The 14,154-nt window shown below is 36.9% G+C and overlaps 1 protein-coding gene across 2 annotated transcripts; it reads left to right on the forward strand.

The window, feature by feature from the left end:
• Positions 1-448: 448 nt before the first annotated feature.
• On the forward strand, positions 449-14,071 carry abcg2d (ATP binding cassette subfamily G member 2 (JR blood group)). 2 transcript variants are annotated; one of them, XM_077524962.1, is made up of 16 exons: positions 449-1,277; positions 2,931-3,153; positions 5,447-5,506; positions 5,588-5,702; positions 6,652-6,804; positions 6,878-7,035; positions 7,308-7,459; positions 8,526-8,627; positions 8,748-8,998; positions 10,555-10,637; positions 11,031-11,120; positions 11,752-11,873; positions 12,577-12,731; positions 12,803-12,892; positions 12,970-13,076; positions 13,703-14,071. In XM_077524962.1, exons 2-16 carry the CDS (start codon positions 2,939-2,941, stop codon positions 13,848-13,850), a joined length of 2,001 nt encoding a protein of 666 aa, XP_077381088.1. In that variant the 5' UTR covers positions 449-1,277; positions 2,931-2,938; the 3' UTR covers positions 13,851-14,071. The 2 variants fall into 2 exon arrangements, with proteins under 2 accessions (XP_077381088.1, XP_077381087.1); XM_077524961.1 differs by having other exon boundaries at positions 449-3,153.
• Positions 14,072-14,154: the final 83 nt, after the last annotated feature.

Below are 14,154 nucleotides of genomic sequence, written 5' to 3' on the forward strand. Positions count from 1 at the left end.
TTGTTTTTTAATTTTGGGTTATGAATGAGATCCAATACAAGAGCGCAACCAAATTGAATTCTTTGCCTGCCAAACGTTATCCAAAAAAACCCAACGGTGCCAGCCAATTTGGAGCATTTTCAGTCATCTTCCAAAGCAAACAGAATATTGTGCGGTATGAGGACATAAATATGGTGGATACCATATGAAAGATTGGATTCCATTCTTTCATGAGAAAAAAAAAAGTATGTTTCTACCTTATTCCGTTATTTAGTAATCACCATTTGAAATTAGGTCATTTGAGTGACATATGCGAAATACAAAAATATTTAAAAAAATAAAAACCAAGCTATTTGTGAAAAGATACATTTTTTTGCACAACAGTGACTTTGACACCAATATTTTTTTGTTTAGTGACAAGGCAGCGCTGCCCAAGACGTTGCGCTGCCCTTATTTTTTTTTTTATTTTTTTTTTTATAATTTCAGAATAGTCATAATACAAAAAGTTAACATCCATTTTGAACTTTTTTTTTTTTTTTTCCAATTTTAATTCATCCATATTTTCACTGGAATGATTAAACACGTGTCGCCATTCAGCAATGTCAGCATCAGATGACACTTTTTAAATACAAATACGCCATTAGCCATGAATGTGTGCATGATGCTGAGCTCACTGGTTAAACATCCGCCTTGAACTACCCAGGCCAGCTAATGCTCACACATATTGTCTTTATTCCAATATCACTGTCACTGCCCAATAATAACGTACAATATCTCCAATTGTTTATATTTTTCTCCCAAACCTCTGATCAAGGTTAGTTTTAAAAATGTTCTTTATTTATACTTTTGAAATACAATATTAAGCATCCGTTTGTTAGCAGAATTACTTCATTAAAAATGTGATCATTTAAAAAAAAAAAAAAAGGAAACATGAACTTTCAAGAAAATAGATGGATAGAATTATTTTTAATTGCTGGGATTATATTTTATTATAAACTTGATCTTTTTAATGCACTGAAATTTTTGTTTTTAAAATGTCAATATTTGGTTGTAAGATTTAAAAAAAAAACTCGCAAACAGTGTACTGTGCATTAATTGTTAATATTTGGTCATAAGAATAAAAAAAGAAAACAATTTAGCGCTGTTGTGTTTGTGCTGTTAAGAGCAGTGAGCAAAGGGTTAAAGCAGCATGCTGTGACGGTGACCTTTTGACTCGGAGCTCTCATGAGATGCTTGTCGGCGTCTCTCGCCTCCTCCTGCACAGTGCAGCGTCGCTCGCTCGCTCGCAAGGCCCGCAGGTGAGTTGCTCCTTATGCTTTCATATTTATTTAAGAAGCACAAAAATAGAGAAATTCACATGGCATCACTGCTCTTCGCCCGTATGCTTTTTTTTGTTTCTTTTAGTCAACATTGTGATACATGATGAGTCAATCGTGGACATGCTAAATTATACTTTTTAAAAAATATATTGTACACTTTATTTTATGATATATTTTCAGTCTTTGGTACTTAAATATATCAGACTTACAAAAAATGTAACTATCTTTATGATATCAATATAATATAAAAACATGCATTTTAGACAATTTTACCATTTAAAAAAAAAAAAAAAAAGTGTAAAAAATATACTGTAATTATTTCAAAATTGCCCAAGCAAACACACATGTAGTAGCTAGTTCTAGTTTTCCTCAAATACACTTTCCAAAGCCACGGCATAAAATTTTTAAACTTAAACAAAATGAATTAAATACGAGTCATATGTAAATACATTATATTGTCTTCATATGTAAACATACAATTTGATATCAACCGTTCGCGTGTTCTTCAGACGCCAAAAGTAAGCTTGCACTTGTATGTTTGCAATCAGCTCAACCTTGTCTCCGTTTTCATGGACAAATAATATTGACATTATTCAAGCTTCATGTTTATTCAATATGTTAATGAAGCCGTTGTGTTCCATTCATTTAGTCTTTGTGATGAAGTGTGAATTTGCTGTTTAAAAATTCAGCCGGAAGCCTGTTTGATTTAGCAACATGATTTTTGGTGAACATGTCATGAATACAGGGGGAAAAAAAAAAAAAAAAAAGTCTGGAGAAGCCGTAAAAACAAGTCTGACAGTTTGGTTTGAAGCGGCCATTTCGGACAGGGTAAACAGTAGTGCAATTCAGTTTTTTTTTTTTTTTGACAGACTGCAGAAATGCCTTTGTCGTCGTCTTGAATTTTTTATTTTTATTTTTATTTTTATTTTTTTTACATTAGGCAGCAGTTGAGACAAAGTGGAAAGTCAAGCAATGAAAAAATGAAAAATTGGGTTAATTGCAATTGGTTCTTACTATTTGGACTTTTTTTTTTTTTTAATTGAGTCCCACCACTCCAAAAATATTACACAACAAATATTTTATTATTTGTATAATATGGGCTTGAGCACAAAGGGGTGAGCCCCAACATGAATTGGCTTGAAAATGTTTGGAAATTCAGGCCCACAAAGACAATTCCACTTAACCACAGAAAAATTGGTAGGCAGGTCTACCGAGAATAGACCCACAAAAAAAGTCTCAAGAACCAATGCCTAAAACGACACAGGAAGTCTTCCATTTTGGATCAAAGCAGATCATTTTTGTTTATTTCGACTACTTCTAGAAGTCCTTCAAAGACTAATTTTTCCTCGAGTTTTTGTCCAAGGGTTTTAATTTTTGTCATTGCATGTTAGCAGAGCAAGTCAGCCAAGTTTGGTGATTCGCCGTAAATCATTCATTTAAGCAACACCCAAAATTGATTTGGAAATGTTTGAAAATTCAGCCCCCAAAACCGATTTCGCTTAGCCACATGAAATTTGGTAGACATCTCCATCAGGAGCAGATCTACAAAAAAAAGACACAGCAGACCTTTTAAATTATTTTTTTTAGTCCAACTGCTACTACTAATAATAATAATGCATACTTTGCTGACAGTGCGCAAGATGGAGCGAGGCTGTCACGTCAACGTAGCGATGCTGGACGACGTCGGCGTCAACGGCCTGCTGGGTTCAAAGGTCGCCGCGGTGACGGAGCCGCCGGCCAGGCAGCCGTGCGGGTCCACCGTCAGCTTCCACAAGGTCGGCTACAAAGTTCACGTGAGGGACGGCTTCTTCTGCAAAAACACCACGAGTCCTCGCCAGATACTATCGGACCTCAAGTGAGTACTTTTTTGTTTTTGTTTTTGTTTTTTTTGGTGGCTTGGTATGTCAATTTTAGCACCTTTTGTAGCTGTATAAAAATTAATTACATTCTTCTCAATTAATCATAATATATTTGTTGACTGTAAAAAGAAAAAAATCTATTTTTTAGTAGCATTCTGGATGTTTTCAAGAAGACGTTTTTGTGACTTTCTGTCCCTTTGCATTAGCGTAAAATAATGTTCATACCTCCTAAAATCCCAATCATTTGGTAAATTGTCAATTAAAAAAAAAAAAAAAAAGTCTTCTGTAGGTTACCTCATGGCTGTGTTTTTGTGTATGCGTGTTTATAGCCTCAATGTACGACCATTGATTATTATTTCATACCACCGTATGCCATTAATTCCAATAATTTGTTGATAACACTGAAAACATTATAGTTCACTGCTGGGGTGTATTTTGTGAGTATTTGTTCTTTAATTTTGTAAATTGTCATAAAAAAAAAAAAAAGCAAATGTAAATGTGTTTTTGTGGTTTTCTGTCCTTTTGTACGAGTGTGAAATAGAATATTAATTAATACATGGCAAGTTTATTTGAGTAGCACATTTCATACACAAGGCAACTCAATGTGCTTTACACAAGAAAAGGCAACACATAAGCATCAACAAAATAAATAAAAATATGTTACAAAATTTACAAAAAAAAACATACAATAACAATATTAAAACATTATTCAACAAACTTTAAAACGTTTAGCATAAGGAAGTTTAAAATAATAATACAAATAATAATTAAAAAGGATGGCTCCAATTTTGTAATTTTTCAATTTAAAAACAAAATCCACTCTTTTTATATTTATAGTTCCCCCCTGTGTGTTTTTGTGAACGTGTCTGAATGTGTCTCTTAACTAAATGAAAGTTTGTAATATTTTAAATTGCTAACAGAAAAAAAACAGCAAAGTCCTTTTATTGTGTTTGTGACTTTGTCTCCTTTTTGTAACAACGTCAAATCTAATTTTATAACCTCTCAACTCTAGTAATCCTAATAATTTGGTATAGTTTATTTTATAAATGATTTTTTTGAAATGATTATTTTTTTTATTTATTTTTCCGTCCTGCGTGTGCTCGTGTTTTTCCAGGTTTAACTACCACTGTGGGGACCGACTTGAAATTGTGGGGACATTTTGTTCAAATTGAGACCTCTTTTTGAGGGTCAAGACTTGGTTTTACGGTTTAGGTTTGAATTGGGTTATGGTTGAGGTTAGGGTAAGGAGGCAATCATTTTTGATGGGTGATGTTCGGGAAAGGCACAATGTCAATGAGAAGTCCCCACGATGATACAAAGAAATTTGTGTGTGTGGTTTCCCATGCGAGACCGAATTATTCCTTGCATTAATCATATGATATTACGCACGGTTTCTTGCTTATAATCTCTCAGTGCGGTCGGCGTCTGCCAAGGGAACGCATTAGAACGGCGTCACGTGACCTTTGGCCAAGCTTCTGGTCAATCTTTTAATTCCATTTTGTTCGACTGTACAAAGTATGTGTGAGTGTGTATGGCTTGTTCTCGCTGAACTCTTTGGCCACTTTACACAAATTTAATGAGATTCAATACAATAACTGTATCAAAACAATTCTGGCCTCTCAGAAGACCTGATTAATCCTATTTTTGGACCAACAACTTCACGGAACGCCCTTTCAATTTGTCAACGATTCGTTTTTTTTTGTTTTTTTTGTTTTTTTGTTATCGGTAATTAAGTGGCCCATTCTGCCGTCACGTGTGACCCAACGAACACACGTGACGTGCACGAGTATTTTTCTGAGAAAGGATGTGAAACAGCTAGCCTAAAACTCCTTACGCAAGGTCAGGCAAAATGATGTGACACATTTGTAGGTTTAATAAAAGACAGATAAAGTAAAGAAACACAAAAAAAGTGTTTTTATTTTCGAAGAGTACGTATAATAGGGATGTAATGATATCCAAACGTCACGACACGATATCACGATATGGAGGTCACGATACCGATAATTATCACGAAATGGGGGCCAAAACATCCCTAATGAAAATGAAATTTCACTAATAAACTAGCCACCAGAGGGTGCTAGAACTGCACAAATGGAAATCAACCTGACTTTTTAAACAGATATGTTCCCTTTAGATATTGTGAACATGACTATGACTAATATTGTGAACTATACATGGACAAATTAAGGGGAAATTTTTCAAATGACAAAAAATTGAGTCGAAAAAGTCGACACCATGTTTATTAATAGAAATATTTTGCATTACTAAGTGTTTGTTTTTGTCCTGCAGTGGTATCATGAGGCCTGGCCTGAACGCAATTCTCGGGCCGACCGGAAGCGGAAAGTCATCGTGAGTGCACCTGACTTCTGAAAAAAAATAAAATAGATGTCTGCATGAATGTTTGATATCTTTTTATGTCGCTCTGCCAAGTTTTTTGGATATTCTTGCTGCGAGGAAGGATCCATGTGGCCTCTCGGGGGAAGTTTTAATCGACGGAGCGCCGCAAGCACCCACCTTCAAGTGTCTGTCTGGCTATGTGGTCCAGGTACCTTTTTTTTTCAATGTATTATTTACCAAACAAACATTTAAGTACATGTCCCTAATTGATCACAACAACTAATTATATTGCTAGTAGGGATGTAACGATATCCAAACATTACGATACGAAGGTCACGATATGAAGGACAATATTGTGGGGGGGGGTTAGCGATATTTAAAAAAGATCACAATATTGTACAAAAAAAAAGAGCTCATACTAAAAAAAAAAGCACAATATTGCGCTTTTGTACATAACAGCAATGCATATAAACCACCTACAATCTCTAATAACAATATTGAGGCACTTACTTGCTAATGCAAGCACACATTGATTGCTTCATAAGCAAATTAGGTTCCCCTTCATCTGACAATTAGCATAGATTTTAAACATGGAAGGCCAAAACATCACTAATGAAAATTAAATTGAACTAATAAACTAGCCACTAGAGGGTGCTAGAACTCCACAAATGGAAATCAACCTGACTTTTTTTTTTTTTTTTTAACAATTGTGGTCCTTTTAAATAATGTGAACATTACGACGACGATATTGTGGCAGTTTTAATGTCACGATATCACGATATTGCCCTTATCATTACATCCCTAATTGCTTGGTAATTAAAGATCAATTGATTGTTTTCTAAATATGGGAAAGTCTTTTTTTTTTATATTTTAAACTTCTGTTTCCAGGCCAGTGCATTATTCCTCACTATAATAATGAATTTTTCATACCTAACATCTACCATTTTTCAAAAGCATAAATTCAATTATGTTAGCTAGCATAGCCTACTAGCCTGGTTAACACGCTAGCACTGGGCCCATCAATGGTATTAGCTTGCATTATTAGCTTGCATACTAGCCTAAATGCCATGCTAGCATTAATGGACAAACAAGAACTTTACACAAATGGCATTAAGTCATCAAATTCACCTTACACGCTAGTTTTCCCTGTGTACCAGGAGGACGTGGTCATGGGTACGCTAACAGTGAGGGAGAATCTCCGTTTCTCAGCAGCGTTGCGCCTCCCCGCGCACGTGTCTGAGCGCGAAAAAGAAGCCCGCGTCAATCACCTTGTCGCGGAACTCGGCCTCGCCAAAGTGGCCGACTGCATGGTGAACATGATACAGAAAGGTCCGTTTCAGGAAGGGGATTGTTGTGGAAATGTTCCTTCTTCGGTCTTCCCAGGTGGGCACACAGATGACTCGCGGCATCTCGGGAGGCGAGAGGAAGCGGACCAACATCGGGATGGAGCTGATCATCGATCCCTCCGTGTTGTTCTTGGATGAGGCCACCACGGGCCTGGACGCCAGCACAGCTAACTCCGTCTTGTTGTTGCTACGAAGGTACGTACGTATATTATAAAATGAACCGAGAGCAGTTTCTTCCTGTATGCCTAAAAGACAGGATGGGAAAGGATTGACACATTCAGTAATCGTTTTCTAATAACTTTAGAGACCAACACTTCCTGTCTATCTATCTATCTATCTATCTATCTATCTATCTATCTATCTATCTAGCTAGCTAGCTAGCTAGCTAGCTAGATAGCTATCTAGCTAGCTAGCTAGCTAGCTATCAATCAAAATGTTTACATCTGTACTGACTCGTGTGGCTACAGGATGGCCAATCAAGGGAGAACCATCATCATGTCCATCCACCAGCCTCGCTACTCCATCTACAGACTCTTTGACTCGCTCACTTTGCTGGTCGGAGGCAAGACGGTGTACCACGGACCGGCGCCAAACGCATTGGACTACTTTGCAAACATCGGTAATCGCTTGGCCCCCCTGTAGCTTGTTTTTTTTTTTTTTGTTTTTACCCAATAAGTATGAATTCTGCTAAGGCCCAAGAATCCTAAACATACCATTTGACTGAAAAAAACAAAAAAACAACTGTTGTTCCACTCCAGACCTGTAGGTGATGCTCTAACTAGGTCCGGACGGTCGGAAGTCGGCTTTAACAGTCACTTTTCCCAGTTCTGACCTGAAAGCGTTCGAGGCGAAAGTAAACAAAATGGCGGATAGTGATGAATTGTTTTTTTTATATTGGTCCTCAAAACTAATTTTGCCCTCCAGCAAACTTGCCTTCTCGCAATTTTGCCTTATTTATTGTTTTTCTCTTATTTTATAAGCATTCCATACAGTTCCGTAGTTCACCGTATCATTTTATGCAGGTAGATAGCGGCATACTGTCGCATACGTGGAGTTATATTGAATATTTTTGAATAAAGAAAGCTATCTAGTTTTATACTCGAGTAAATTCTGTTCTGCCATTCACGGTCTGTGTTTCCCAACGGGTCGCCAGTGACGTTACGTTGTAGTCTGTCGGTGAAGTTGGGCTACTTCTCTTTACCCCCCGACTTTGCAAGTGGGATTTCCGAGTTCAAGTTCCATACACACTTCCTGGTTTGATTAAATCCTCAATCAAATGTTCTCAGAATTATGAGTACCGGAACAAACGTAGCCATTGTATTTTTTTATACATTGGACATTTTGTAGCTTACATTGAACCGAACATAGAACAAAGAAAACCGAGACTTTCACAAACACAATTTAGTCCTCAACAAAACATTTTTGTAAACATCAAGCATGATTTAGTCTTCAATTAAACTAACTTGACAACACCAAAGATAACTTCATCTTCACTCACCTTAATGTACATGCAAGACAATTTAGCCATCATGGAAGCTAGCATTCGTGCGTTTTGCGTCTTGTCGTGGCTTGTGGGGTTCCCCAGGGGTCAATCCTGAGACCCTTGTCGTTCAGTCAAGCCGGCTATTATGTATATCCTCCCACAAGTATGCAGATGAGACTCAAAATTCGAATTTGTCTTTCAGGATATTGCTGCGAACCCCACAACAACCCAGCCGACTTTTTCCTGGATGTGATCAACGGCGACTTCGCTGTCACCAGCATGTCCAAAGGCTGCCTTTCAGGAGGTGATGTTTACAATTTCATTTTTACATTTGTATGTGGATGTGTCTAAAACAAGTGGGTGAGTGGCCGCAGTCAGTCCTGTAATATTTTATTAGCACCTTTACGTCCAATTCCTGGGTTAGAACTGGACGTGGAGGAGGTGGGCAGGTCCAGACAGAGAATGGAGGAGCGCCTCGTTGAGGAGTACAAGAGCAGCGGCTACTGCAGCGACACGCTGGCGCAGCTGGAGCGAATCGCTCAGGACCGGCGGCACTCCCCGCCGCCCGCCTCCCGTACCGTCAGATACAACAGCTCATTTGGCCACCAGCTGCGTTGGGTGCTGCGGAGAACCTTCCAGAACCTCATGCTGAACCCGCAAACGTCTGTGGCACAGGTACCTTTTTGTAAACATTGAAGACAATTTTGTGTGACACAAATAAAAGTATTGGCGTCAAATCAAAGACAATTAAGTAAAACAAAAACCCCATTGCAAACGTTTTTTGTAAACATTGAAAAATTTGAACTCTTCCTTTTCATAAACATCAAAGATGATTTAGTCGTCGACGAACGCCCTTTGGTGGGATCAACCTGACGTTTCAAAGCCTTGAGAAGTCTCCTCACTTTAAGAATTATTAACAGCCAATTGCTCCCAGATAAGACTCCATAATCCCACCAATGGGGATCTGGACGGCGTGGGCGCCGTAATCGGCTTTGGTGACTGCAGTGACCCGACTCTTGCCTCCTTTGGGCTTGATATCATATCTGGCCTAAGTCCCCCTTGAACCCAAACCCCCACTATAGCCCTGGCCGGCGCTACGGGCGACGCATCACATGACGTCGTCACGATTCCATCACTCCAGCGCCTCGGAGCTTATTAGGTGAACCCTTCACCCTGGGAACCGCTTAGATCTGTCATAATGTGTCAATTGTTGGGATTAAAACTTTTTTTCGCTTTTCAGACTCTCTGTTGTCAAATCCCCAGCAAACATCCACTCGCCACCAGCTCTTTTAGTCCCTCTCCTTTTCATTTTTTTAGATCATTTGATAAAAAAATGAATAATTAAATGTTCAAAAAAATACCCGAGTCCAAATGTGGTCAGAAAAAGAGACAAAAGGTAGATGAGATAAAAGGTAGATTAAAAAGTTTGAACAAATACCTAAAAATGTCCACAAAGTTATCATAAAATACCCAAAATGGAAGAGGAAAAGCAGAAAATTTACCATAAAATGTCCATGAAATTGCCAAAAATGTCAGAGAATAAAAAAAAAGCAGAAAAGAAAATGTTAAAAAAGTACCCATAAAATGTCCACAAACAACAAAAATAAATCTTGAAAATTTCCACAAAATTGCCAAAAATGTCATAAAATTGTTAGCAATAAAAAGGTAGAAAAATGTTTAAAAATATCTATTAAAAAAAAAAGAAAACAGAGGCCAAAAAATACCATAATGTAATGTAATAAAATTGCCAAAAATGTCAGAGATTCGACAGAAGTGAAGAAAAGGCTAAAAGTAAAAATGTAAAAAATAAAAAAATAAATAAAAAGAGGCAAAAAATACCATAATGGGAGCATAAAATTGCCAAAAATGTCAGAATTTTGACAGAAAGGAAGAAAATGCTAAAAATGTATGAAAAACTTACAAAAAAATAAAATAAAAAAAATAAAGTACAAGAAAATGAATCTCTACGTATTGGATGCTCTGATATTTTTGTGTTCTGGTGCAGCTCTAATTAGCTCTTGGGCCCTCAATACAGTAAATTAACACTAACACACTGTTTCGTTTATCAAAATCTTCAAAAGTTTTGCAGCTCCAAACAGATTTGTGGTTATTTGCTTGGCCTAAAATGGCTCTTTTGACAGGAAAGGTTGCTGACCCCTGAGCTAGGAAATGCTTGTCAATGAACTAAGATAGTAAGCCAAACGTGTGTTTTGTTTACACCCCTTGTGCAGGTGGGGGTGCACGTTTTCCTGGCTCTCATTGTGGGAGCCATTTTCTTCAGGGTCCAAGACGATCAGAGTGGCATTCAGAACAGGTGAGTTGAGGAACGCATAAAGAGCTCCAACGCAAAAGCAGACATCTTGAGAATTGCATAAAATGAGTTGCCCTCTAGTGGCAAAAATTCACAATTTAAAAAAAAAAGAAAAAAAAGCCTATACATCCCTGTACTGTACGTGCATAATGCCTCGTTGAGAATTGCATTCATTCCTATGGGGGCTCGCTAATCCTCTTAACGTTGGCACAAGCTGGTACTCACAAGGTCAGCAAAGCACATTTGAAAGTTGAACCGGTCTCCAGACCCGCCATAAGAGGTCATTGCATTCACGCTTGCTGGATGAGGCTTTAGCGGTGTCCCTTGAGGACGCCAGTGGGGGGGGTCAGAGAGTGGAAACCAGACAAGGCCTCACCTGTCTTCTTCTTTTTCCAGGATGGGGGCGCTCTTCTTCATCACTACCAACCAATGTTTCAGCACCGTGTCGGCGGCCGAGCTCTTCATCGCTGAGCGGAAGCTATTCACGTATGTTGTCAATTAAGAATTTTTATTTTATTTTTATTTTTTATTAATCCATCCAGTTCAGTGATAAAGTGAAAGAGTACTGGTGCAATACTGTATGTCGCCACTTGGCAAACTTAAAATACGTACAGTAGTTTGGAAACATGAAAGACTTCATTTGCATATTCAACAAATTTATAACAACACATTTTCGTAAATATCACAGAATATTTTAGTATTCGAAAAACAAAATTATGTACTTTGTGAACACAGATTTTAGTATTCAAAAAACTTAAAATATGTATTTTTGCAAACATCCAAGTCCCATTTGAGTATGACATAAACTAATAAATAAATAATCAAATACGTTTTTATCGTAAACATCATATATCAATTTCAATTTAAGTAGGGTATTTGACAAACTTAAAATATCTATTTTAATAAATATAAGACCCATTTGAATATTTGACAAACTTAAAATATGTATTGCGTGTATTATATGTATAGACATTAAAGACCATTTTAGTTTTTGACAAACTTATATAAGCGCTTTTGCCAAACTTGGGTATTTTCGTTCACATCAAAAACAATTTAAGTATTAGAAAAAGAAAAAAAAAGTATTATTGTAAATAATATATGGCTGGTTATGCCGCAGACACGAGTACATCAACGGCTACTACAGAGTGTCCGTCTACTTCCTGTCCAAGGTGTTGTCTGACGTGGCCTTGCGCACCGTCACTTCCGTCATCTTCAGCTGCGGCGTATACTTTATGATTGGTAAGACCGTTGCAAAAAAAAAAAAAATGTTTTTCTGACTAATTTTTGGGGGGAGCTTTGTTTTTTTTGTTTTTTTTAGGGTTTTTTGTTCTCTGTTTTTCTGAATATTTTTTTTTATGTCATAAAAAAAATATTACGAAAAAAATATTCCGAAAAACAGGAGGAAAATTACTCAGAAAAACATTATTTAAAAAAAACAGAAAATAAAACTATCCAGTCATAAAAAACAGGTCAGTTGTCTGCAACAAGTCACTTGGAGTTCAGAGGTCAGAAAAAATTACTCTGAAAAACAGAAGTTGGTGCTCTGTTTTTTGGAATATTTTTTTTTTCCTGTTTTTTGGAATACATTTTTTTGAATACTGTTTTCCCCCCTGTTTTTCTGAGTGATTTTTCTTCCTATTTTTCAGAATATTTTTTTCCCCGTTTTTCAGAATATTTTTTTTTTATAACAGAAAAAAATATTCAGTAAAACAGAAAGAAAACATTCAAAAAAATAGAAAAAAAATAAATATTCAAAAAAACTAAGAAAAACAGTTTGTTTCCCCCCCAATACGCTTCCTTACATACAAGTGTAAAAAAAAAAATAATAAAATAAAAAAAAAAATAAAAAAAGTTAACCATTGGTAGAGTTCAAGACGTCAAAAATATTTTGCCATTGTTTGTTTGTGTCCATTCTCCTCTTGCTATCGTGAACCCGCTTCAGGGCTGAAGGGCACCTGGTCCGCCTTCTCCGTGTTCACGCTGACGGTGACGCTGGTGGCGTACACGGCCACCGCCATGACCATGGCCATCTCGGCGGACCAGACGGTGGTGGCGCTCGCCAACATCTTCATGACCATCACCTTCGTCTTCATGATGGTGAGGGAACGCAAAGGGCAGAATTTGGAATCTATTTTGAGTGGATGTCGGACACGTACGTTTTTTTGTAGATCTTCTCGGGTCTTCTGGTGAACCTTCCGAGCATCATGAACTGGCTGGCCTGGCTCAAGTACTTCAGTATTCCTCGCTACGGCCTGGCGGTAAATCCAGCTAGAGACGGAACAAACCCCCCCCCCCTCGGTCTTTCGTCTCTCACTGTGGACTTTTGGACCTTCAGGCCCTGAATATCAACGAGTTTGTGGGGTTAAAATTCTGCCGGGATGCCAACGTGTCAGCCGCCGTGACCGGCTGCAACTGCAGCGTGGCGGCCGCCGTTGGACTCACGTGAGTGGAAGAAATTTGCCGGGTTATGCGGCACGGACTCCAGTTTGCTGCTCTGTTGTAAACTTGCTGCTAAAGTAACTTTAAAAATCTAAACACTAACTAAATGTACTGTATTTTACTGGTAATAAAAATTTGTTTACAAAATGTTTGCAAAGGTGTACAGTTATAAGTAGTAATGATTAAAAAAAAAGTTAAAATTTACAAAATTTTCCACGAATAAAGATGTAATTTTATGAGGATTTTTTTTTTCTTTTACAATTAGTAAATTAAAATACAAATCGAAAGGAAAAAGTTGTAATTTTACAAGAATAAAGCTATCATTTTTGCAAGCATAAAGCTAAGGCAAATACATTTTCAAAGGTAATTGTGAGAATGTAAGGTTAATGAGAATTAAGTTGTAATTTAACGAGAGTATAATTTTACAAGCATAAAATAGTAATTTTACAAGATTAAATTAGTAATTTTACGTGAGTAAAGTGGTAACAATTTTACAAGATTAAAATAGTAATTTTACATGAGTAAAGTGAAAATAATTTTCCAAGATTAAAATAGTAATTTTAAATGAGTAAAGTGGTAACAATTTTACAAGATTGAAATAGTAATTTTCCAATGTCATTTTGTTGCAGATGCACAGGCGAGCAGTACTTGGACTATCTGGGGATCCAGTACGACACGTGGGGCTTGTGGGAGAACCACGTAGCGTTAGCTGTCATGCTAGCGGGCTTCCTGTTCATTTCTTACCTGAAACTTTGCTACATTAAGAAATTCACTTAAAAAAAAAAACAACAACAACAACATTAGCTCATAAGTGTTCGGTAGGAAATTGTACAAAAAGTTACATTTTTATTTATAAATATTTACATCTGATCCATTGTTTTAAAAGTAGATGTGATTTTTGTCGTACATTTTTTGTTTTTGTTGACCTCAGCAGTAAACATTTGAAATTGTACTAGATGAAACATTTTGTACGATTGTATTTACATATAAATGTTATCATGAAAGCACAAAAGTGGTTTGTTTCTTTTTTTTAAATATCGAATGGAACAATAATGCATTAAATAAAACCCACAGGTCTACG

Source organism: Festucalex cinctus, chromosome 6 (assembly GCF_051991245.1).
Source record: "Festucalex cinctus isolate MCC-2025b chromosome 6, RoL_Fcin_1.0, whole genome shotgun sequence".
In the NCBI taxonomy this organism is placed as follows: Eukaryota; Metazoa; Chordata; class Actinopteri; order Syngnathiformes; family Syngnathidae; genus Festucalex; species Festucalex cinctus.